The sequence below is a fragment of the Mustela lutreola genome, chromosome X (assembly GCF_030435805.1).
Source record: "Mustela lutreola isolate mMusLut2 chromosome X, mMusLut2.pri, whole genome shotgun sequence".
NCBI classification, from domain to species: domain Eukaryota; kingdom Metazoa; phylum Chordata; class Mammalia; order Carnivora; family Mustelidae; genus Mustela; species Mustela lutreola.
Window position 1 is genome coordinate 65,983,792 of NC_081308.1, and position 25,513 is coordinate 66,009,304.

The 25,513-nt window shown below is 35.4% G+C and overlaps 1 protein-coding gene across 4 annotated transcripts in view; it reads right to left on the reverse strand.

Annotated features, from left to right (window-relative positions):
• The window catches only part of ABCB7 (ATP binding cassette subfamily B member 7), a 155,890-nt gene that overhangs the window by 49,270 nt on the left and 81,107 nt on the right, over positions 1-25,513 (reverse strand). For 2 of the 4 annotated variants that reach the window (XM_059156558.1, XM_059156560.1), the window contains exons 2-4: positions 17,362-17,439; positions 15,131-15,217; positions 5,789-5,908 (exon numbers count right to left, since the gene is read on the reverse strand). In XM_059156558.1, coding sequence (XP_059012541.1) covers positions 5,789-5,908; positions 15,131-15,217; positions 17,362-17,439 — 285 coding nt within the window. The remainder of the gene's footprint in view (positions 1-5,788; positions 5,909-15,130; positions 15,218-17,361; positions 17,440-25,513) is intronic. The other 2 variants (XM_059156559.1, XM_059156561.1) reach the window with 2 other exon arrangements.

Here is a 25,513-nt window from a genome sequence, read left to right on the forward strand (position 1 = left end):
CACGTAGAGAGAATAATGGCTCCCTAAAATCTCCATGTGCTAAGGTACTAATCTCCAGAACCTGGGAAGATGATACCTTACATAGCAAAACAAACTTTGCACGTGATTAAACTAAAGAATATGAGCTGGGAAGAGTATTGTGAATTACCTAGGTGGGCCAAGTGTAATCAAAAGGGTTCTTATAAATCTTATAATAAGAGGGAGGTGGGAGGGGATCCAAAGTCAAGACAAAAGACATGACTATAGAGGACATAAGTTAGAGTCAGAGAGAATGAAGATGCTGCAGGCTTTAAAATGGAGGGGGGGCAGCCACAAGTCAAGGCATGCCAATAGAAAAGGCAAGGAAATGGGTTTTTCCCCCAAGAGCCTCTAGAGGGAACACAGCCCTGACAAATGCTTTTATTCTGACCCAGGAGACCTAATTTTGGACTTCTGAACTTTACAAAATAATATATATGTGTGGTTTTAAGCTATCAAGTGTGAAAAGTTTTTACAACAGCAATAGGATACAAAGGAAATTCAAATAGGAGAGTATAGTGTTTATGTTAAGAACAAATGGACAAAACAATGAACCTCCAACTACACTGGATACAGTAATTAACTCAAAATGGAGCATAAACATAAATGTAAAAGATGAATATATAACTTTTAGAAGAAAACTCAGGAGAAAATCATAATGACCTTGAGTTAGGCAAAAAGTTCTTAGACATAATAACTAAAACATAATCCATAAAGGAAAAAAATAATAAACTGGAACCCATCAAAATTAAAAACTCTTGTTCTATATAAAACACTATTACGGGAATTTTTTAAAAAGCTACAGATGGGAGAAAATTTTTGCAAATTACATATCTGAGAAAGGTCTCATATCCAGAATGTATAAATAACTCACTGAATAGTAAAAACAAAAGCCTAACTAAAAATGGACAAAACTTGAACAGACACTTCACCAAAGTGCATAGGTGGCTGGCAACTAAGCATATGCAAGGATATTCAATATAATTAGCCATTAGGAAAACATATATTGAAACCACGAGACATCACTAAATGCTTGACAATATCATGTGTTGGCAAAGAAGTAAAGCAACTGGAACTCTCATCACTGCTGTTAGGAAGACAAAAATAACCATTCTGTAAAACAGTCCAGTGGTTTCTTATAGAGTTAAAAATACACCAACCATAACCTAGAAATTCCACTCTTAGATATTTATCCTAGAGAAATGAAAACTCAGGTTCATACAAACACCCATATGTAAGTGCTTACAGTCACTCTAGTTATAATTGCCAAAAGGTGGAAAGAAACCAAATGTCTACCAGTAGGTAAATAGAGTACATCCATACTACAGCACCTCAGCAATAAAAAGAAAAATGAACTATTGATAGACTTAATGAATTGGATGAATGACAAAGACATTATGTTGTGTGAGAAGAGCCAGCTCAAACAATTATATACTGCATGATTCTATTTATATGGTATTCTCAAAATGACAAAATTATAATGATAGAAGGCAAATCAGTAGTATCCAGCAGGTAGGGGTCTGAAGAGGATATATCCACAAAGGGGTTACACAATAGTAGCACATTTTTGTATCCTGACTATGGCAGTGATTACATGAATATATTCATGTATTAAAAATCATAAGAGTACACATTACTGCATGTATATTAAAAGCAAAATTTAAAAAATAAAGCCAGTGTCTCAGGCCACACCAGACTTGGCTTCCTAGAGGCTGGAGAGGTCTAAAAATAAGGCTAGATGTTGATGTATTTCAATCAAAAATGACTCAGTATGGAATTTAATCCCACTGTTGTTTTCTAAAAATTAAGAAACTGTTTTCACTGGATTATAATCATGGGACAGAAGTTATGTTTCATCTATAACTGCAATGTGCCCATTAATATAAGCACAAGAGAAATAAAAGGACTTACTACACAATTTTTTTTTCTTTCCTAGATCAAAAGTTTATATCACATATATAAATAATCTAAATTCTTGAATTTTTAGGACTGGTATATAATTAAGGAATTGAATCTGTTTAAATTTAACTTGGAAATGCACAGCTTGGGACATTAAATTATATAATGGAATTAAGGAAAAAGTACAATCACCATCAAGGACAACCAAAAGTATGCTGTATCTATATGATGCCAAATTTACTGGTCCATATGATCAGTTTGCTGAGGTTCTCAAATTCTAGATTTTAAAGTGACTTTTCCCTTCTTGGTCATGAAAGTATTGTCTAAGTCATCTGAAGAACGCAATTCTTCCAGACCCTTTTAATACCTAAATTTCTCAAAAATTAATCCCTTTCACAGCAGTCTCTGATAATTAAGGACTCTATAACTAGTGCGGCCAAGAAGGGCCCAATATACATGAAGAGGTAAAAGAGAATTTTGTTCATCTCTCGAGTCTCAAAAAGATCAGAAGAAGAGAAAGAACATAATGGACAAGAGCACTAAAGGGAGATATTATTAGCAAGGCAAAACAAGAAGAAAAGAAAAGTAGACAATATATTCAATCTGTAAATACTATTCCTTCCAGAAAAGAGAGACAGAAGGAAAATTTTTGAACTCATTGTAGGAGGCCAACACTACACTAATACCAAAACCAGGCAGACATTATAAGAAAGGAAAACTCTAGACCACTATCTCTCATGATTACAGATAAAAAATTCTCACCAAAATATTACCAAATCAAATCCAATATTATATAAAAATAAATATATAACATGACCAAGTGGAATTCACTCCAGGTATGCATAGCTAGTTCAATATTAGAAAATCAATTAATGTAATCCATCCCATCAACAGACTAAAGAAAAAATATCCCATGATATCAATAGAGGGAAAAAACCACTAGACAAAATCCAATACCTATTCATGATAAAAAAAAAAAAAAACTCTCAGCAAACTGGGAACAAAATAGAAAGAAACTTCTTTATAGATCTTGGATATCAGCTCTTTGCCTGTAGTGTCAGACACATGAAAAAATGTTCACCACCACTAGCCATCAGGGAAATTCAAGTCAAAACCACATTGAGATACCACCTTATTCCAGTCAGAATGGCAAAAATTGAAAAGGCAAGAAACAAATGTTGGAGAGGATGTGGAGAAAGAGGAACCCTCTTACACTACTGGTGGGAATGCAAGGTGGTACAGCACTTTGGAAAACAGTGTGGAAATTCCTCAAAAAATTAAAAATAGAGCTACTCTATGACCTAGCAATTATACTACTGGGTATTTACCCCAAAAATGAAAAGATGTAGTGAAAAGAAGGGCCCTAAGCACCCCAATGTTCATAGCAGCAACATCCACAATAGCCAAACTGTGGAAAGAGCTGAGATGCCCTTCAACAGATGAATGGATAAAGATGTGGTCCATATATACAATGGAATATCACTCAGCCATCAGAGAGGATGCATCAGCTTTGCATCAACATGGATGGAACTGGAGGAGATTATGCTCAGTGAAATAAGTCAAGCAGGAAAGCCAATTATCCGGGGGGAATCAGATGGGTAGACAAACCATGAGAATATGGATTCCAAGAAACAAACAGGGTTTTAGAGGGGAGAGGGGGATGGGTTAGCCTAGTGATGGCTATTAAGGAGGGCATATATTGCATGGAGCAGTGGGTGTTATATGCAAACAATGAATCTTGGAACACTACATCAAAAACCAATGACTAACATAACAATAAAAAAAATAAAACAAGAAAGAAACTTCTTCAACGAGATTAAAGACACCTACAACAAAACCCTGTAGCTAACAACATATTAAATGATGAGAAACTAGATGCTTTACCCCTAAATCTGGGAACAAAGCAAAATGCCCTCTCTTATCGCTCTTGTTCAACATGGTACTGGAAGTCCTAGGTAATGCAATAAGAAAAGGAAAGACAAGACACACATGTTAGGAAAGAAGAAATAAAACTATTTTTGCAGATGATATGATTAGCTATGTAGAAAATCCTGAAGAAGTGACAACAACCAACAACAAAAAAAACCCCTCCTGAAACTAATAAGCAACTCTAGCAAGCTTACCAGGATATGAGGTTAATATACAAAAGTCAACTGCTTTCCTATTTATCTCCAGTGAACAATACATGATTTGAAATAAAAAATTAAGACCACCTAAATTTGTACCCAAAATGATATAATTAGGTATAAATCTAACAAAGCATGTTCAAGATCTATATGAGGAAAACTATAATACTCTGATGAAAGAAATCAAAAAGGAACTTAATGAACAGATTCCATGTTCATGGATGGAATGACTCAATATTGTCAAGATGTCAGTTGTTCGTAAACTTGCTCTAAATATTCAATGTAGTCCCAATCAAAATCCCAGCTATTTGGTAGATATGGACAAACCAATTCTAAGCATTATAGAGAAAAACAAAAGACCCAGAATATCAAACACAATATTGGAAAACCACTGTCAGAGGGCTGACACTACTTGACTGCAAGACTTACCATAAAGCTGCAATAGTCAAGACAGTGTGGTGCTGGCAAAAGAATAAATAGACCAACAGAACAGAACAGAGTCCAGAAATAGAAAAATATACACGAATATATTCAACTGATGTTTAACAAAGGAGTAGAGGCAACCAAGTAGGGGGAAAACAGTCTTTTCAAAAAGTGGTGCTAGAAGCTAGTGCAACCACTCTGGAAAACAGCATGGAGGTTCCTCAAAATGTTGAAAATAGAACTGCCCTATGACCCAGCAATTGCACTATTGGGTATTTACCCTAAAGATACAAACGTAGTGATCCAAAGGGGCACGTGCACCCGAATGTTTATAGCAGCAATGTCCACAATAGCCAAACTATGGAAAGAACCTAGATGTCCATCAACGGATGAATGGATAAAGAAGAGTATGTGTATGGGTGTGTGTGTGTGTGTGCAGCCATCAAAAGAAACAAAATCTTGCCATTTGCGGCAACGTGGATGGAACTAGAGGGTATCATGCTTAGCGAAGTGAGTCAGTCGGAGAAAGACAACTATCATATGATCTCCCTGATATGAGGAAGTGGAGATGCAACATGGGGGGGTTTGGGGGGTAGGAAAATGAAAACAAAGATGGGATCAGGAGTGAGACAAACCATAAGAAACTCTCAATCTCACAAAACAAACTGAGGGTTGCTGGGGGGAGGGAGGGCCAGAAGAGGGTGGTGGGGTTATGAACATTGGGGAGAGTATGTGCTAGGGTGAGTGCTGTGAAGTGTGTAAACCTGGTGATTCACAGACCTGTACCCCGGGGCTAAAAATACATTATATGTCTATTAAATAAATAAATAAATGAATACGGCCAGCTTTGGTGGGCATTTTTTTTTTAAGTCTTCCTGTTTTTTGTTTTTTTTTTTTTCTCTTCACATTGTTGCTTACCACTTATGCTATCAGTGTGCCTAAATGTGTCTTTATTCTCTTCTCAATTTACTGGGAGCTGAAAACCAAGCTTATGAGAAATATGCATTAAGAAAGAGCCAACAGGGTTCTGAGGAGATTGTTTTATAAAGTTCTTAATGCTTTGTTACAACTAATGATCCTGTATCTTACACTGGTTTCAGGAGTGAATTCCATTAAGTTGAGGCTCTTAAATCTGATCCACAGATAAACTGGGCATTACCATATAATTTCTGACTGCATAAAAGAGTTATGTAAATAAGGGTCCTTAAAGTTAATAATGCTCCCTCCAAAGTAGCTTTTATCAGCTCAAGTTTCATTATTAGAAAATGCCATACAATTTCTTAGTTACGCAACAAACAATGCATAATTTCTCCTATTCTTACCTTTGCACCACCCAAAAATCCCAAGGAAATGCCAACTCTAGCTCGTAGATCTGGCCTGTCTTTGGGCCACACATAAGAAACCATTGCTTTCATGATTTTCCGAGTATCAACATCTTTTAACTGTTGAGAGAGAGAAAACAAAGAAGTAAGAAACATGTCATTTCAAATATAACTGTATTTTAATAATGCAGAATTATGTACATATTTGAGAAAAATTTGCAAACATTATAAACTTAACTTTTTTTATTTAAGTATAATTAATATACAGTTAATGCAATCCCTATCAAAATACCAATAATGTTTTTCACAGAACTAGAACAAATAATCCTAAAATACGTATAGAATCACAAAGGACCCTGAATAGCCAAAGCAATCATGAAAAGGAAGAAGAACCCTATGATCCAGTAATCACACTACTGGGTATTTACGCAAAGAATACAAAAACACTAATTCAAAGGGATATATGCACCCCTATGTTTATAAAAGCAGTCTTTATAATAGCCAAATTATGGAAACAGCCCAACTGTCCACTGATTAATAAATGGATAAAGAAGTAGTAGCATATATATATATGTATGTGTGTATACACACACACACAATGGAATATTACTCGGTCATAAAGAGAATGAAATCTTGCCATCTGAAATAACACTGATGGAGCTAGAGGGTGTAATGAAAGTGAAGTATGTCAGTCAGAGAGAGACTAATACCACATGATTTTACTCATGTGGAATTTAAGAAACAAAAAAAAATATGAGTAAAAAAAGTAATAAAAGAGAGAGAGAGAGAGAAACAGACTCTTTTAATTAGAAAAAAAAAAAACTAATGGTTACCAGTGGGGAAGGGAGTAGGGAGATGGATGAAAGATGTGATGGGTATCGGGGAAAGCACCCGTCATGATGAGCACTGCGTGATACGTGCAATTGCTGAATCACTATATTATACACTTGGAACTAATATTACACTGCATGATAACTAACTGGAATTAAAATAAAAACTAAAAAAATATAAAAGACCAAAACTGGAGGTTATCATAATCCCAGATTTCAAGATACACTACAAAGCTGTAGTAATTAAAATAGTATGGTACTGGCACAAAAACAGACACATAAATCAATGGAAGAAAACAGAGGTCCAGAAATAAACCCATACTTCTATGGTGGATTAATCTAAGACAAAGAAGGCAAGAATATACAATGGGGGGAAAAGATAGTCTCTTCAACACATGGTGCTGGGAAAATTGGGACAGTTACATACAAAAGAATGAAACTGAATTGCTTATACCATACACAAAAATAAATTCAAAATGGATAAAAGACCTAAATGTGAGACAGGAAACCATAAAGTTCCTACAAGAAAACATCAGCAGTAATTTCTTTGACATTAGCCACAGAAACGTTTTCCTAGATGTCTCTTCTGGCAAGGTAACAAAAGCAAAATTACTACACAAAAATAAAAAGCTTTTGAAAAAACCAAAATGATATGGGAAAAGATATTTGCAATCATTTTTATTCTGAATCTAAGGTCAGTATCTTTCAAGCTCAAACTATCCTGGAGAAAAAGAAACTATATAAAATGCTTTTTAAAAGTGACTTATATCCCTTAATTTTTTACTTCCAGCTACAGCCATTCTCATATTGTCAAAGAATTATTCAGTAAGAGCAAGAGGACATGTACTATACATTTATTTCCCATCTATTAAGCTATCAGTACATTACACAAAATGTAATCAACATTTCAATATTTCTATCTTTGTGGTCAAAATCTTTATATACTTTTGGTCTCTTTATCAATATGTTTATTTAAAATACTTTGGCGCCCTCAATCAAAACTCACGATAACGTAGAGTTCTAATGCAATGTTTAGGAAAGTAGGAGTCTTGGTATTAATTATAAAGCACAGAGGTTGGATTATTAAAAATTTCAACAAACACACAATTTGCCAGTCACGTTTAATCTGACCTAAATCATCTTACATTTTTCTTTCTCTCAAGTTTTGGACGCAACATGCCCATGAAATCTTTTTGTTTTAGTTTCAGCTTTTAGAGGCAAAATATTAAGAATCAAAACCATACTTGGTAAAGTCAAAATAAAATTAGTACATACACATTCCAAAACTACCAATAATCTCCATTCAAAAAATTGAATTATCTACATACTTTCTGAAATAGGTATTAAAAAAAACCAAAAAGTTAATCCTCATTGATGGTGAAGTTGCACTGAAATGGGCATTCTAACACAGTTAATGGGAAAGTAAACTCAAACAATCTATCTAGAAAGCATTTTGGTATCTACCATCAACTTTTAAAATAATTTGCCCTTTGTGTCAAGAACTCCATTTCTGGAAACTTATACTTTAAAAAATACTTAAGAATATGAGCCAAACTGAATCAATTTTACCTCATAAAAATTTCTTGAATCTATTTTCACTATCAACCTAATCAAAGCTATTGTCACCTCTCACCTAAAATACTTGCAACACCCTCCTAAATGATTTCTCTGTATCCACTCTGCTCCCTGTTCAATTAGTAAACCCTGCAATCAGATATTATCATAGTTTAAAACCTTCCATTGAATCCTACCACTCTTAAAATGAAGATCAAAGTCCGTAACACTACTTGTGAGGCTCTGCTTGGCTTGATCCCTGACTACATCTCTAGTGATGTTTTATACCACTTTTCAGTGTCCATGCCATACTAGCTTTCTTTTCTTTTAGTGCCTCAAATATGCTATAAACCCTCCTGCCATAGGGCATTTACATTATGCCTTTCATTCTGTCTGGAATAATCTCTTTCTGTACAACACCAACTCACTCTCCAACGTCTTCCAAATAGTTAACTGTCAGCTCAGGCAGCATTTCTTCAATGAAGTCTTCCCTAACCCCAGTCAGGATCCTTGGCTGTATTTCACAGGAGAGTATTCCTCCTTTCAAAGCATCCAATTCGATTATAAACTACATATGCAGAAATGTGATTATTTGATTAATTATCTGCTCTCCTGTTAGAATTCCGTGAGTGGTAACTTTGTTGTACCATTTAACCCAATATCAATACAGTGGCTAACACACAGTAGGTACACTCAACAAGTATCCACTGAATAAAGGAATGAAAAATTTAGTTATAGGATCTTTATTCACATGCTGTATCAACAGGAAAAATTTGGAAACAGCCTAAATGATCAATAATGGAGAAATGTAAAAACAACTTACAGTGAATGTATACAACAAAGTATAGCCATTCAGAAATATATGTAGTGACACAGAAACATCTAAAGTGAAAAAAGCAGAGTACAAAACTTATTTTTCATGTTAAAAAAAGTGATGTGTGTATGAGTTTACACATGCAAATAAATGGGTCTGAAAGCAATACACCCAAAAGTGTTAAAATAAGTAGCTGTGAATAGATGGAATCATTGATAATTTTTTACATTCTTTTTGCTTGCTTGTATTTTCTGTAGTTCATATATAAGAAAAAATCTAGTTCACCTTGAGAGAGTAAAGTTACACAATTTCATGCAGATTTATACAGCAAGGAATGGAGGAAACTGTCAAGATATAAGAAACCTAGGGTAGATTTATATTATGGTTATTGCCCCCAAAGCTCAGCAAACTATTTTTCTAGCTTAAGTCTCAGTTTACTGAGTAAAGAGCAATAAAATAAATAAAACTGTTCATATTGTACTAAATACAGGACTACATCCTGGCTGCTTTAAAGATATAAGGTGGCAAAAACATGAAATGCCAAAAGTACAGTTGTTAATGTTTTATTTCATACACACAAATACTCATATATGCTCTCATAACCAGTAAGGTATTTCTAAAAATGGGAATAAGGCTATAATTTTAAAATTCACTTTTTCCAATCAAACTATTACTAAATAAATATAACTTAATGCATTACAACACAAATTGAAGCATTTCAACCATTTTCCCATTTCACAAATTTTATCTGTCTTGTTTTTCTTGATGGAATAATGACAAAAAGGCCCTGTTTCTACATATCTTTCTAAACATTCTCTCCTATCAAAACCTTCTACAATAAACCCCAAATTTTTTCAATAAGGATACAGAAGTTATGGCTAAGAGCAAGAAAATTATTCTAGTTGGCTTAATAGTGCATAAAATGTCACCATTTCATTTAACAAAATGGGTTCTGAAGTTGTGTAATCATGCATTATGAATCCATTCAGCTATAAAGTATATGACTTCAGTTTTACATTAGCTACACTAAAAAGTTTGAAAAGTATCTTTTTTTAAGTTGAGCTCAAATCAAAAAGGCATATTATTAGAGGCTGAGGCCCACTTTTATAGAATTTCAAACCAACTCATTCTTGCTGCACAAGAGTAAAATAATACTGGAGGTCTCAATACAGATCCTGAAAACACAAAATATCTTTTAAAATCACCAGAATCATCATACTGTGGATACCCACAACTCATACACTGGACAGACAATGGTAATCCCAAAAGACAAAAGGGTTATCTAAAGCCATGAGCTTGAGACCGAAATCAAAACCACCTTCATTTCAACCGACTTTTCATTTTAGATTTTCAGCATAGATACCCCTTTAAGATCACATTCTTAAAGAAAGGGTGGAAAATACAAGAAATGGTTAAGGAGGATGATAAGAAACTGGCTTTTCTGAAAACATACTGTGTAAGGAGTACTATAGGGAAAAAAAAACAATGATTTAAGGAAAGGAAGTTCCGTCTCAGGGGTCAAAATCCCTGAAGCGATCATATCATAATTTTTGATGTCATTAATTTTTATTTAAGCCTCACCTACATGTAAAAAGGAAACATGAAATTCCTTCACTTATGAACTATGGGGGCGCCTGGGTGGCTTAGTGGTTTAAGCCTCTGCCTTCGGCTCAGGGCATGATCTCAAGGTCCTGGGATTGAGCCCTGCATCGGGCTCTCTGCTCCGTAGGGAGCCTACTTCTCCGTCTCTCTCTGCCTGCCTCTCTGCCTACTTGTGATCTCTCTCTGTCAAATAAATAAATAAAATCTTTTAAAAAAATGAACTATGATGATGTATCATGATAACAAAATTTGAATGTTACAGAAATATCATTAAAGGGCTTATAAAAGTAGAAGTGAATCTATCTTCCTCTTTGCTAACAATAAATACAATAAGACCTTCTTGCTATAGCTAAATAACTTCAAATTTAAACTGTGAACTGACATTTTAAGCCCTATTAAAACTAGTACTATGTTAGTATGAGGAATAAACATTTTTACAAAAGTCTCAAATATATACTGGAATTAGCTTGCCATAATAAAGGAAATCAATTGGATTCAGAAAGAAAACACAAAGGTAATACAGGAAAGAATTCAAATAGGCTCCCTATACCTCTGTATGGTAACAAATTGTTATCTTTTGATAATATCAGAGAGCAGTCAAAGAGGAGATGAAAGTGAAAATAAGGTGGGCCGACAGAAAAAAAAAGCAGGTGCCACAAAAAGAAACCTGGTATCAGAAATAATGCTCAATAAGTATTTATTCAATTAATAAATTAATTTATCTATTCTTAAACACAGGAGGACAAATTATTACTTATATTCAGGAGATATACTTATTACTTGATTTATTAAGTCATCATAACTTCTGACAGGTTTTAAATTATTTGCTTATTAAGTAATAATATGTAGTTTCATAAGCCTTATGAGGCCGGGCAGGTAAAAGAAATAATAAAGGAATATCTACTTATATACAGGGAGCTGAAACAGCACAATCACAGCACGGTGGGCCAAAAACAAATGCATAAATAAAATGGGAAGCCTCTGACCCAACTGGGTATAAGTGGAAAGCCACAAACTGCACTGTTCATATGCAGTAGTACTGAACGCAACAGTATGACCCGAGAGAGAGATGTAGTCTCCAACAGCCATAAGTGCTGTAAGTGAATACCTATAACTAGTAACTATGTGGATAGTGCACAAAAAGGACAAAAAAAAAATCAAAGCACCTCTGGAGCAGCTCACTTGGTAGAATTTTAAGATATTGAAGAAAACTGCATATTAATAAGCTAAATACGTGTTTTGTTTCTCAGGTCAGTAATTTTGTATCTTTCAGCAGAAAAGGTTGTCAAGCAAGAACAATTTTTTCCACCAAGAGTCCACTGCTTCCAAGGGTGTACAGCTCACTGGGTTCTGATAAGAAAATAAAAGAGTATGAAAAAAGAAAACGATCATTTGATAAAGGTAACAGAATCACTTTTTCTTTAACTGATATGGAATATACCTAAGAATTCTAGTTTAAAAGACATTCCTGTAGGATACCTGGGTGGCTCAGTCGGTTAAGTGTCTGCCTTTGGCTCAAGGTCGTGATCCCAGGGTTCTAGGATCAAGCCCTACATCGGACTCCCTGCTCAGTGGGAAGTCTTCTTCTTCCTCTGCCTGCCGCTCTCTCTTGCTTGTGTTCTCTCTCTCTGCCAAATAAATATTTAAAAAAAAATCTTTTAAAAAAAGATATTCCTGAATTGAGGGGCGCCTGCCTGGCTCAGTAGAGCATGTGACTCTTGATCTTGGGGTCACAAGTTTGAGCCCCATAGTGGGTGCAGAGATTACTTAAAAAAAAAGACACTCTTGAATTCTAATAGCAAGAAATTTTCTAATCTTAGATCAAGGGACTAGTTAATAAAAACTACTTTGGGGGCAAAATCTGTGGTGAGGAAAAACAAAATATATACTAAAAACTTCGGGTTCAATTTGTTTTGTATAAATGTGCATTACAGACTGAATGTTTTCTCCCAAAAGAACCAATTTAGCAGCAGATAATTTGTAAGTAACCCACATGGACAGTGGAAACTGTCCAGAGAAGAGAATTGTTGTTTCACTCCAGGCTAAAGATAGCTAAGTACAATTAAAGGAATAAATTCAACCACTACTTCAATATTGTTAGAAATAACAGTGGTTTGATAAAAACTAGGTCAAAAGACAAGCAAGTTGAACAGATGTCTAATGGAAAACTCAAGAGTAACTGAAAAATTTTCCAATATTATTGGGGATATAAGTATATAGTATATTTATGGATGGGAGATGAAAGATATATTGTCAGGAAAAACTTTACTATTATTGTTACTTTCTCTATACCTTAAGGTTTCTTTTCTACACTCTGTTGGTCTAATACCACAAATAAAGAGTTTATCTAGCAGTGAAAAGGCCCTAAAACTAGCTTATGGTACATATGAGATGCATCGGTACCCATAAGTCAATTTAATAGCATAATAAAAAATATTACAAGCTGACTGATATTCACAATGGCCAGTTAGTCCCCTATCCCAAAGAGAAATCAACTGGGAAAATCAAATAAAGATCATAAGGCTGCATGATGATGAATAAAATCAGAGCTAGAAAACAGCCTCGGGATGCCTGGGTGGCTCAGTTGGTTAAGCGGCTGCCTTCGGCTCAGGTCATGATCCCAGCGTCCTGGGATGGAGTCCCACATCGGGCTCCTTGCTCAGCAGGAAGCCTACTTCTCCCTCTGCCTCTGCCTGCCACTCTGCCTGCCTGTGCTCACTCTCTCTGAAAAAAAAAAGAAAAGAAAAAAACACACACAAACAAACAAAAACAGCCTCTCCAAGTCATCCAGGAATTCTTGTCCATTTGTCTAAGTGTCCACTCATCTTAACAAGCCTGGAAATTCATTATTCCATTATCTTCCTAAACCTCCAATTTTTAAAAATTCCACATTGCTGTTCTACTACTTTTGATTATATCAAGATTTGTACCAAAGTTCTCTGACTGCTTGTAAGTGCTAATCTTTCTTTTAATACTACTAGCTTCTGACTATATCCAATAAGGATCTGTTGCTAAAATAAAAAAAGTATGTCAAGCAAAGTCTGGAAAGTCATCCTTATTTTAAGTTCTTCATTACTCATTTTATAATGAGCACAGAATGAACTAAATTTACTAATATATGATTTTTCAAAAACAGGACAATAAAAAAGTTTAAACAGCAGTAGAGCACCAAAATTCTTCAAAAATCTGAAGATTCTACTATAAAACAAATAATTTCTTATATATGCGTGCCGAAGCAAGCACTAAAACAAGTAATTTCTTAATTCGTCTCTTTTAAACAAGAGCTTCCAAATACTGAAACTGTCACTCTTTTTTCACAATCCCTTTCCCTACAGAAACTGGGTAAACAGGTGATTTAAATACCTTCTGAGCAGCATTATTAATTTTTATTAGTAGTGTTAAGAATACAAAAGTGGTGCAGCCCACTGTGGAAAACAGTATGGAGGTTCCTCAAAAAGTTAAAAATAGAACTACTTTGCCATCTGGCAATCTCACAACTGGCTATTTGCACAAGGAATATAATAAGCACACTAACTCAAAAGGATATATGCACCCATGCTTACAACAGTATTATTTAGAACAGCCGAGATATAGAAGTAGCACAAGTGTCCATCAAGTGACAAATAAAGAAGATGTGATATGTATGTATGTATGTGTGTGTACACACACACACACACACACACACAATGTGGAATATTATTAAGCCATAAAAATGAAATCTTGCCATTTGCATTGACATGGACAGAGCTGGAGAGTATAATCCTAAGTGAAATAAATCAGAGAAAGACAAATACCCACATGATTCCAGTCATATTAAATTTAAGAAATAAAACAAGAAAAGGGAAAAAATAGGAGGGAGAGAGAGAAAGTAAGAAATAGACTCTTAATTATAAAGAACTGATGGTTACCAGAGGGTAGATGGTTGGGGAAATGGGTTGAATAGGTGATGGGGATTAAAGAATGCACTTGTTGTGATGAGCACAGGGTGATATATGTGAAGCACTGAATCACTATATTGTACACTTGAAACACTGTGTTAACTCACTGGTTTAAAATAAAATTTTTAAAAAATAATATGGATAATTAAATAAATGGATGAGGTAAATGGAGGATTTATCAGGAAGCCACCAGGCATTCTAGGATCTTTCTAAACTTAGTGTAGAGAAGGGGAAATGTTAACCTCAAAACACACACACACACACAAATTGCTTTTAAGTGCTAAGTCTAATTTACCTATTTATTTATATGATTGGATTATATAAAAAATAACCTCAACCAATGCTATTTTAAATAAAGAACTAAAATGTTTAGGTTGATAACTGTTTTTTGTTTTTAGAAAATCATGTAATTTTTTTGTTTAAGCCCAAGAGAATGTCATCCCTATAACCATGGTCAATTCATAAGGTTCTGTATTAGAAAACCTATAGTTATATGAGTCAATCAAAATATTCCAGAACATAATAATCTTGAATGTGTGTGTGTGTGTTCTATGCAAGCATAATCATGTATAAGAATTTCCATTTACTTGTTATTCACTCTTACCCCTTCTTTTGGGTCTGTGTGGAGTCCTCCTCCTGCATGACCATGCCAACATGTCCTCTTTTCTATCAGTGGCCAAGCCTGGAGACCCTAGTTGAAGATAATACCAAGTTGTTCATCAGCTATTACAGAATTTCGGATCTTTAAAACTCTGACTTAGCTTTATCTAATGTCCCATACAAATTCATAGGCATAACCTCTAGCTTAGCATAACAAAGCAAAACACCTTCACAATTAGCTTACGGATACACTTACACAAAGAATGTTGAAATATAACTAATACTCATACAGAAGTTACTTTCTCTAAATAGCTTTTGAAATATTTGAAAACTTACTACACTTCTACTTGATTTATACCAGCCTTCTTACTGTCATTTGCTATTATAGTACTATGTAATCCATTATTCTATCACTAGCAAGCAAAATGTGTCATACAATTAACTAATTATATTCTACTTGCTTTATATATGTATACATTTTTTGCTTTATTATTCATTTTACATAGCTGATTCTTTTCCTTATTCTTGCTTCTGTGTGTTTCTGTACAAGTATTTTTAATACTTCCTGTCTGTCTGTCATAGGCTACAGTAATATGCATACATGTTTTGTCTTTATTACATGGTAAATTTTTTGAAATTAAAGACAGTCTCTTTTATTCTTGTATTTCCCATTGCCTATACCAGTATCTTGCACATGAGCAGAGTAGATTTCAGTGCTTAATGAATTAGCTCATAGAACAGAGCTATCTATAAATCTCCCAACTAGCCTTGAAAATATACAAACATCTTGCCTACTTTTAAGAAAGGTCTTAAGGGGGCGCCTGGGTTGTTCAGTGTGTAAAAGCCTCTGCCTTCGGCTCGGGTCATGGTCTCAGGGTCCTGGGATCAAGCCCCAGCTCAGCGGGGAGCCTGCTTCCTCCCTTCTCTCTTCCTGCCTGCCTCTCTGCCTACTGTGATCTATCAAATAAATAAATAAAATCTTAAAAAAAAAAAGAAAGGTCTTAAGACTGATTCTTAGACTAGATAAACATAAAAGTTTTACTGGAGAAAATAAAATAGTCATTTGAGAAAATAAAATAGTTAATATTTTAATAATAAAAGTAAAGATTAGGCTCAAAATTGAAGCCTGCTAATATTTAAAGGTTTTCCTCAATTAAAACATACTTAATGAAAAAATGCATATAGTAATTCTTCTTCAGCAGCCATAATAATAGTTAATGAATTAATGAAAGGCAAGCTCTTTACAAACACAAATGTGTATCAATGCCAAATCATAATAGCATGAGCTTTGGGCCAAGCCATGAAAATGGAATCACAAAAGGCAAAAGTGTATTCTTATTCACGCCAGTTGAGAACAAAAAAACAATTGCCATAAATGGTTTACTGATTCTTGGATCAACAATCTTAAAGCATTTTTAAAGGGAAAACATCAAAATATGAGTTTTAGTCTGACAATATCTTCTTGCAACATTTTTTTCAGAAAGACTAAGCAACAAATTATATCAAGGGGTCTGATGAATACCACACAAGATAATGAGGTCTTTGACAAAGCAAAAGATTAAAATGTAATTCACTTTTACAGCCTCTGCATAAATTAGAACAATGTCTTATACCTTGTAATGGCAAATAACTGCTAATCAAAAAGAAATAATAAAGGAAGTACTCAGGGTTTAGGCTATCTTCTAATTTTCTAGCTCTTTTCTATCTTGGAGAATTGCCTGTATAATTTTAGAGCACTAAGAAATTTTTAAGTTGTCTTTTACTTACATTAACAATGAAAAATAACCCTTATCAACAAATAAACTAAGTATGAGGCTCTAATAAGCTTAGAGTCCCTTGATACTCTCTGCCATCCGAACATCTTCAAAGGTAAAGGAACTCACTTACTTGAAAAGCTTACAGCAAATATTCCATATATCACATACAAATTACTGGGGAAAATTTAAGTGTCAATAAACTGCCATTACATTTATAAAAGCATTCTAAAAATGTTACTGTAGCTGGCACTGATCTCAAAAGAGTCTGACAGAGTTCTCCAGTAGAAAAACAATCAAGATATCTATCCCTGCTTCTACTAACAAGAACACAATTTCTCATTCATCTTTCAGTATTTAGAAAAAATAAAAAGTATTTAGAAAAAAATGAGAAACATAAAATATGTAGTATAAATTTTAAAGTGCTCAAAGGGCTTGCAATTTTTTTGAGTTATATGTGGAAGTATCTGCTCAATCTTACCCTGGTAACATCTAATATCTGTCTTGAGTTGCCTTTTCCCAGTCTCTGCCATATAGTATGTCTTAATGACTCTGGGATCTGTGGAGGAGAAAAAAAGGAGGAAAATTTTTCAGAATAAACAATTAATATTAAAAGATTTCCCCTAAAAAAAAAAAGACTTCCTATATTCTCCTGTATACAACTGTTAGGTCAATCTGGTCACTGAAGGCGACTATTTCCTTCTTGACCTTCTGACTGGTTGATCTATTGACTGATGTAAGTGGGGTGTTGATGTTCTTTACTATTACTGTATTACTACCAATTTCTTCCTTTATGTCTTTTAATAGTTGCTTTATACATTTAGATGCTTCCATGATGGGTGCATATTTATAATTGTTATATTCTCAACCTGGATTGTTCCCTTTAGCAGTTCATAGTGTTCTACTTTGTATCTTGTTACAGTCTTTGTTTTAAAGAGTACTTTGTCCATTATAAGTATGGCTACCCAAGCTTTCCTTTCACTTCATTTGCATGATAAATGTTTTTCCATACCTTCACTATTAATCCACATATGTCTTTATGTCTGAAAGGAGTCTCTTACAGGAAGCATACAGATGAGTCTTGCAATTTTGTCAATTCAGTCAGCCTATGTCTTTTAATTGAAGCATTCACTTTATTTATACTTAAATATGTTATGCTTGGATTCTTTTTATTTTTTGTGTATCTACTACAGGTTTGGTAATTGTGGTTACCATTAAGCTCATATATAACATCTAAAGTGTGTAGCAGTCTACATTCAGTTTGTAGTCACTTAAGATCAAACCCATTCTAAAAGTACTCAACTTTTTACCATCTCCACATTTTATGTGTATGATATCATACTTTACATCCTTTTGTCATTCCTTTAATTTTTGAATATATAACTGACTTGAATATTCTTATATTTAACCTCCATACTGGTTCTATAAGTTATTAATCTGCTATTTTTATTTTATGTTTGCATTTACTTGTAAAATTTTTTGCTTTCATAATGTTCTTACTCCTGACTGTGGTCTTCTCTTTCCAATTAAAGAGTTCGCATTACTTTTCCTTAAAGGTAAGTGTAAAGGTTATGAATTCCTTCAATTTTTGTTTATCTGGGAAACACTTTATCTCTTCTTCTATCCTGAGTAATAACCTTGCTGGGTAAAGTATTCTTGGCTGCAGATTTTTTCCTTTCAGCACTTTAAATACAGCATGCCACTTTCTTATTAACTGCAATATTTCCAAAGAGAAATCAGCTGATAGCCTTATGGAATATCCCACATGATATACGTAATATATACACAAAATTCCATCCAAAAATAGCACAATACACATTCGTTTTAAATGCTCATGGAATATTTTCAGGACAGATCACACCTAGGCCACAAAACAACTCTTGACAAATTCTAAAAGACTGAAGTCATTATCATGCATGTTTTCTGACCATAATGGTATGAACGAGGAGGAATTAGTTAGAAGAACAATTTGAAAAGAATACAAACACATGGAGGCTAAATAACATGGTACTAAACAAGGAATGGGTCAACTAAGAAATCAAAGAGAAATAAAAAAAAACACATGGAGATAAAGAAAAATGAATACACAAGAGTATAAAATCTTTGAGAGGAAAAAAGCTGTGCTAAGAGGAAAGCTTATAGCAATAGAGGCCTACTTCAAGAACCAAGAAAAATCTAAAAAAATCAACCTAAAGGAGTTATAAAAAGAAAACTACGCAAAGCCCAAAGCAAAATAGACTATAAAAAAAAAAAATAGAACATATCAATGAAACCAGGAACTGCTTCTATAAGATAAAAAAAAAAATGATGAACCCTAGGACAGACTCATCAAGAAAAAAAGAGAAATGACTCAAATAAACAAAATCAGAACTTAAGGAGAAATAACTGACACCACAGAAATACAGGATCACAAGAGAATAGTATGAAAACCTTGGGAAACAAGAACAGATAAAGTCCTAGAAACATATAACCTTCAAACACTGAATCAGAAAGAAAGAGAGGGAGGAGCAAGATGGTGGAGGAGCAGGAGACCTAAATATCATCGGGTCCTAGGAGTTCAGCTAGTTAGTTATGAAACCATTCTGAACACCTACAAACTCAACATGAAATCAAAGAGAAGAAGAGCAGCAATTCTAGAAACAGAAAAGCAACCAGTTTCTGGAAGGTAGGACATGTGGAAAAGTGAATGTGAGGTGATGTACGGGAAGACAAACCACGGTACAGAGAGGCCAGCTCCTGGCAAGGAGTAGATCAACGAAGCACAAAACTGGAACTTATAGATGTCTGCTCCACAGAGGGACATTGCTCCAGAGGCTAAGCAAGGAAGTGTAGCTCTCACAGGGACAGTGTGGTCTCAGGACCCACAGGGTCAGAAAAAGACCAGGGGTGTGTGTCTGAGGCAGAGCTCCCAGGTATCAGAGTGGAAAAGCCAGCTATAGAAACGGAGTCAAGAAGTGGGTTCTTAGCTTGGGGTTAATGTAAACCGTGATCTGAGGCACCGATGAAACACTGCTCTTCATGCAAGGACACCACAAGTGGCAGATATTGGGAGAAACACTTCTTCCTCCTCCAGGAGTGACACAGGAATGCACTGCAAGAATCTGCTGGGTTTGGAGACTCCAAACAAGGCCGTGCTCAGAGATAGAAATGCTTGGTCACAGGCTGGATGAGCACAGAGTGCAATGGGAGACCAGGGAGATAGGAGTGATTGACTGCTTTTCTAGGAGTTGCTTTGGGATGGAATATTCTGAATGTATCTCGGATGTCCTTATGGTCTAGTGTGTCATTTTTTAAAAGATTTTATTAATTTATTTGACAGACAGAGATCACAAGTAAGCAGAGAAGCAGGCGGAGAGAGAGGAGGAAGCAGGCCCCCTGCGGAGCAGAGAGCCCGATTTGGGGCTCGATCCCAGGACCTGGGATCATGACCCAAGCCAAAGGCAGAGGCTTTAATCCACTGAGCCACCCAGGCACCCCTGAAGAAGCTTTCCTTAAAGAAATGTCATAAGGGTAAGTAAGGGGTAGAAGTGGGTGTCTGTGCCTCCTGGATATTGATGTTTCTTATTGTCACCAAATTAGGGAAATTCTCTGCTATAATTTGCTCGAATGTGCCTTCTCCCCACCTTTCTTCTTCTTCTGGGATCCAAATTATTCTAATATCATTTCGTCTTATGATATCACTTATCTCTCAAATTCTTCCTTTGTGATCCAGTAATTGCTTATCTCTCTTTTTCTCAGGTTCTTTATTTTCCGTCATTTTGTCTTATATACCACTAATTCTCTCTTTTGCCTCATTTTTCCTAGCAGTAAGAACCTCCAATTTTGATTGCACCTCATTAATAGGTTCTTATTTCAACTTGGTTAGATTTTAGTTTTTTTATTTCTCAAGAAAGGGATTCTCCAGTATCTTCTATGTTTTTTCAGAGCCCTTATAGCACCCTGAAAATCATCATTCTGAACTTCTGTTCCGACATCTAATTAACGTATGTGTTCATTAGGTTCCTACCAGTCACTACTGCCTCTTGATTTTATTATCTTTATCTATATCTGTACCTATATTTACAATAGACATGAAAAGAATAGAACCATCCACTTGATTTTATGTGTATTTTGGTCTCTTAGAGGGATCTGCCTCCAAACATTTTTAAAGAAAGAAAAACTTCCACATATACAAATAAAAGGGTAAACAAAATGAAGGGATGGAATAGGACTGTAAAGATGAAAATTAAGAAAGGTTCTAAAAAAGGAATTGACACAGTAAGAAGTTGGTTAAAAAAAGATCAAAAAATGGGGAAAGAATGTGATCAGGCTGGAGAATAGAACAAAGCCATGCCCTTGATTTAGGGTATATTTTGATCTGTTAGAAGAAAATGTATCCCAAAATTTTAAAGAAAGTAAAACCTATACATATGTAAGGTTAAGTACATTGAAGGGGTGGAATATGAGTATAACAATGAAGATTTAAAAAGATTATTTAAAAGGCATTGATGAAATTGTTTAAAAAGTTACAATGGGAAAGAGGAAGAGTTTTAAAAATAGGATAAGAGGAGGAGTCAAGATGGAGGAGAAGTAGCAGGCTGAGACTAAATCAGGTAGCAGGAGATCAGCTAGATAGATTATCTAAAGATAGCAAACACCTACAAATCAAACGGGAGATTGAAGAGAAGAACAGCAAATCTAGAAACAGAAAATAAACTACTTTATGAAAGGTAGGACTGACAGAGAATTGACTCCAAAGTGACAAGAAGATAGACTGCGGGGAGAGGGGCCGGCTCCCAGCAAGTGGCGGAGCAACACAGCAAGGGAGCACTAAATCGGGACTTTTAAAAGTCTGTTCCACTGAGGGACATCACTCCAGAGGCTAAACCGGGGTGAAGCCCACGTTGGATCAGTGTGGCCTCAGGTCCTGCAGGTTCACAGAAGGACTGGGGGTGTCTGAGTGTCACAGAGCTTGCAGGTATTAGAACAGGGAAACTGGAAACAGAGACAGAGCCAAGGAGAGGAGTGAGCCCTCAGCGCAGCCGGAGGCCAGGGAGACGGGATTAATTGGGTGCTATTCTCTGAGGGAACACTGAAGAGTGGGGCCCGGAGCTCTTGGCTACTCCGGGACAGAGACTGGGAGGACGCCATTTTCATTCCTCTCCACCAGAACACTACGGAAAGCATTCATGGAACAAAAGCTCCAGAAAGCAAATCCTCAGCCCGGCCCCTGGTAAGGGCAGTGCAATTCTGCCTGGAGCAAAGACACTTGAGAATCACTACAACAGGCCCCTCCCCCAGAAAATCAATAAGAAATCCAACCAGGACCAAGTTCTGCTACCAAGGAGTGCAGGTTCAATACCAAGGAGAGCAGCGGAATTCCAGAGGAGGAGAAGGCAAAACACAGAACTCATGGCTTTCTCTCCATGATTTTTTAGTCTTGTAGTTAGTTTAATTTTTTTTTCAATTTTTTTTTCTTCTTCGATTAAGTTTTTTTTTAACTTTTACCCTTTTCTAATTCAATGTTTTTTATTATCTAATATATATATTTATATTTCTTTTTTATATTTTTTCTTTATCCCTTTTTTTTAATTATTTATTCTTATTTTTATTTTTTTCTGAACCTCTTTTATCCCCTTTCTCCCCCCACGCTTTGGGATCTCTTCTGATTTGGTTAAAATGTATTTTCCTGGGGTCTTTGCCATGCTTTTACTATTTTCCTTGCTCCTTCATATACTCGTACAGGGACAAAATGACAAGGCAGAAAAATTCACCCCCCCCCCAAAAAAAAAGAACAAGAGGCAGTACCGAAGGCTAGGGACTTAATCAATAAAGATGTTGGTAACATGTCAGATTTGGAGTTCAGAATGACAATTCTTAAGGTTCTAGATGGGCTCGAAAAAGGCATGGAAGATATTAGAGAAATCCTCTCGGGAGGTATAAAAGCCCCTTCTGGAAGAATAAAAAAACTAAAATCTAACCAAGTTGAAATCAAAAAAGCTATTAATGAGGTGAAAGCAAAAATAGAGGCTCTCACTGCTAGGATAAATGAGGCAGAAGAAAGAATTGGCGATATAGAAGACCAAATGACAGAGAATAAAGAAGCTAAGCAAAAGAGGGATGAACAGCAACTGGAACACAAGGGAAGAATTCGAGAGATAAGTGACACCATAAGACGAAACAATATTAGAATAACTGGGAATCTAGAAGAAGAAAGGGGGGGAGGCAGAAGGCTTATTGGAGAGAATTTCCCTAATATGGCAAAGGGAACACGCATCAAAATCCAGGAGGTGCAGAGTACCCCGCTCAACATCAACAAGAATAGGTCCACACGCCGTCACCTAATAATAAAATTTACAAGTCTCAGTGACAAAGAGAAAATCCTGAAAGACGCCCACAAAAAGAAGTCTGTAACATACAATGGAAAAAATATTAGACTGGCAGCAGATTTATCCACAGAGACCGGGCAGGCCAGAAAGAGCTGGCATGGTATATTCAGAGCACTAAACGAGAAAAACATACAGCCAAAAATACTATATCCAGCTAGGCTATCATTGAAAATAGAAGAAGAGATAAAAAAAATTCCAGGACAAACAAAAGCTGAAAGAATTTGGAAACACCAAACCAGCTCTACAGGAAATATTGAAAGGGGTCCTCTGAGCAAAGAGACAGCCTAAAAGTAGTAGATCAGAAAGGAACAGAGACAATATATTATAATAGTCACCTTACAGTCAATACAATGACAGGAAATTCATATCTCTCAATAGTTACGCTGAATGTTAATGGGCTAAATGGCCCAATCAAAAGACACAGGATATCGGAATGGATTAAAAAAAAAATCTGTATGTTGCCTAAAAGAAACTCAATTTAGACCCGAAGACACCTCCAGATTTAAAGTGAGGGGGTGGAAAACAATTTACCATGCTAATGGACATCAGAAGAAAGCTGGGGAGGCAATCCTCATATTAGATCAATTAGATTTTAAGCCAAACTATAATAAGAGATGAGGAAGGACACTATATCATAATCAAAGGATCTGTCCAACAAGATATAAAAATTTTAAATATCTATGTCTCTAACGTGGGAGCAGCCAACTATATAAACCAATTAATAACAATATCAAAGAAAAACATCAACAATAATACAATAATAGTAAGGAACTTTAACACTCCCCTCACTGAAATGGACAGATCATCTAAGCAAAAGATCAACAAGGAAATAAAGGCCTTAAATGACACACTGGACCAGATGGACATCACAGATATATTCAGAACATTTCTTCCCAAAGCAACAGAATACACATTCTTCTCTAGTGCACATGGAACATTCTGCAGAATAGATCACATCCTCGGTCCTAAATCAGGCCTCAACCGGTATCAAAAGATTGGGATCATTCCCTGCATATTTTCAGACCACAATGCTCTGAAGCCAGAACACAATCACAAGAGGAAGTTTGGAAAGAACCCAAATACATGGAGACTAAACAACATCCTTCTAAATAATTAATGGGTCAACCGGGAAATTAAAGAGGAATTGAAAAAAATCATGGAAACAAATGATAATGAAAACACAACGGTTCAAAATCTGTGGTACACAGCAAAGGCAGTTCTGAGAAGAATATATATAGCAGTACAAGCCTTTCTCAAGAAATAAGAAAGGTCTCAAGTACACAACCGAACCCTACACCTAAAGGAGCTGGAGAAAGAACAAGAAAGAAACCCTAAACCCAGCAGGAGAAGAGAAATCATAAAGATCGGAGCAGAAATCAATGAAATAGATACCAAAAAAACAATAGAACATATCAACGAAACAAGGAGTTGGTTCTTTGAAAGAATTAATAAGATTGATAAACCCCTAGCCAGACTTAAAAAAAGAAAAGAGAAAGGACCCAAATAAATAAAATCATGAATGAAAGAGGAGAGATCACAACTAACACCAAAGAAATACAAACAATTATAAGAACATACTATGAGCAACTCTACGCCAACAAATTCGACAATCTGGACGAAATGGATACCTTTCGAGAGACATATAAACTACCACAAGTGAACCAGGAAGAAACAGAAAATCGGAACAGACCCATAACCAGTAAGGAGATTGAAACAGTCATCAAAAATCTCCAACAAAAGCCCAGGGCCAAACGGCTTCCCAGGGGAATTCTACCAAACATTTAAAGAAGAACTAATTCCTATTCTCCTGAAACTGTTCCAAAAAATAGAAATGGAAGGAAAACTTCCAAACTCATTTTATGAAGCCAGCATCACCTTGATCCCAAAACCAGACAAGGATCCCATCAAAAAAGAGAACTACAGACCAATATCTTTGATGAACACAGATGCATTCAACAGTACATTAAAAGGATCATTCACCACGACCAAGTGGGATTTATTCCAGGGCTGCGAGGTTTCTTCAACATCTGCAAATCAACCAATGTGACACAACACATTAATGAAAGAAAGAACAAGAACCATATGGTACCCTCAATAGATGCTGAAAAAGCACTTGACAAAGTACAGCATCCCTTCCTGATAAAAACTCCTCAAAGTTTAGGAAGTGAGGGCACATACCTCAATATTATCAAAGCCATCTACAAAAAACCCACCACAAATATCATTCTCAATGGAGAAAAACTGAAAGCTTCTCCGCTAAGGTCA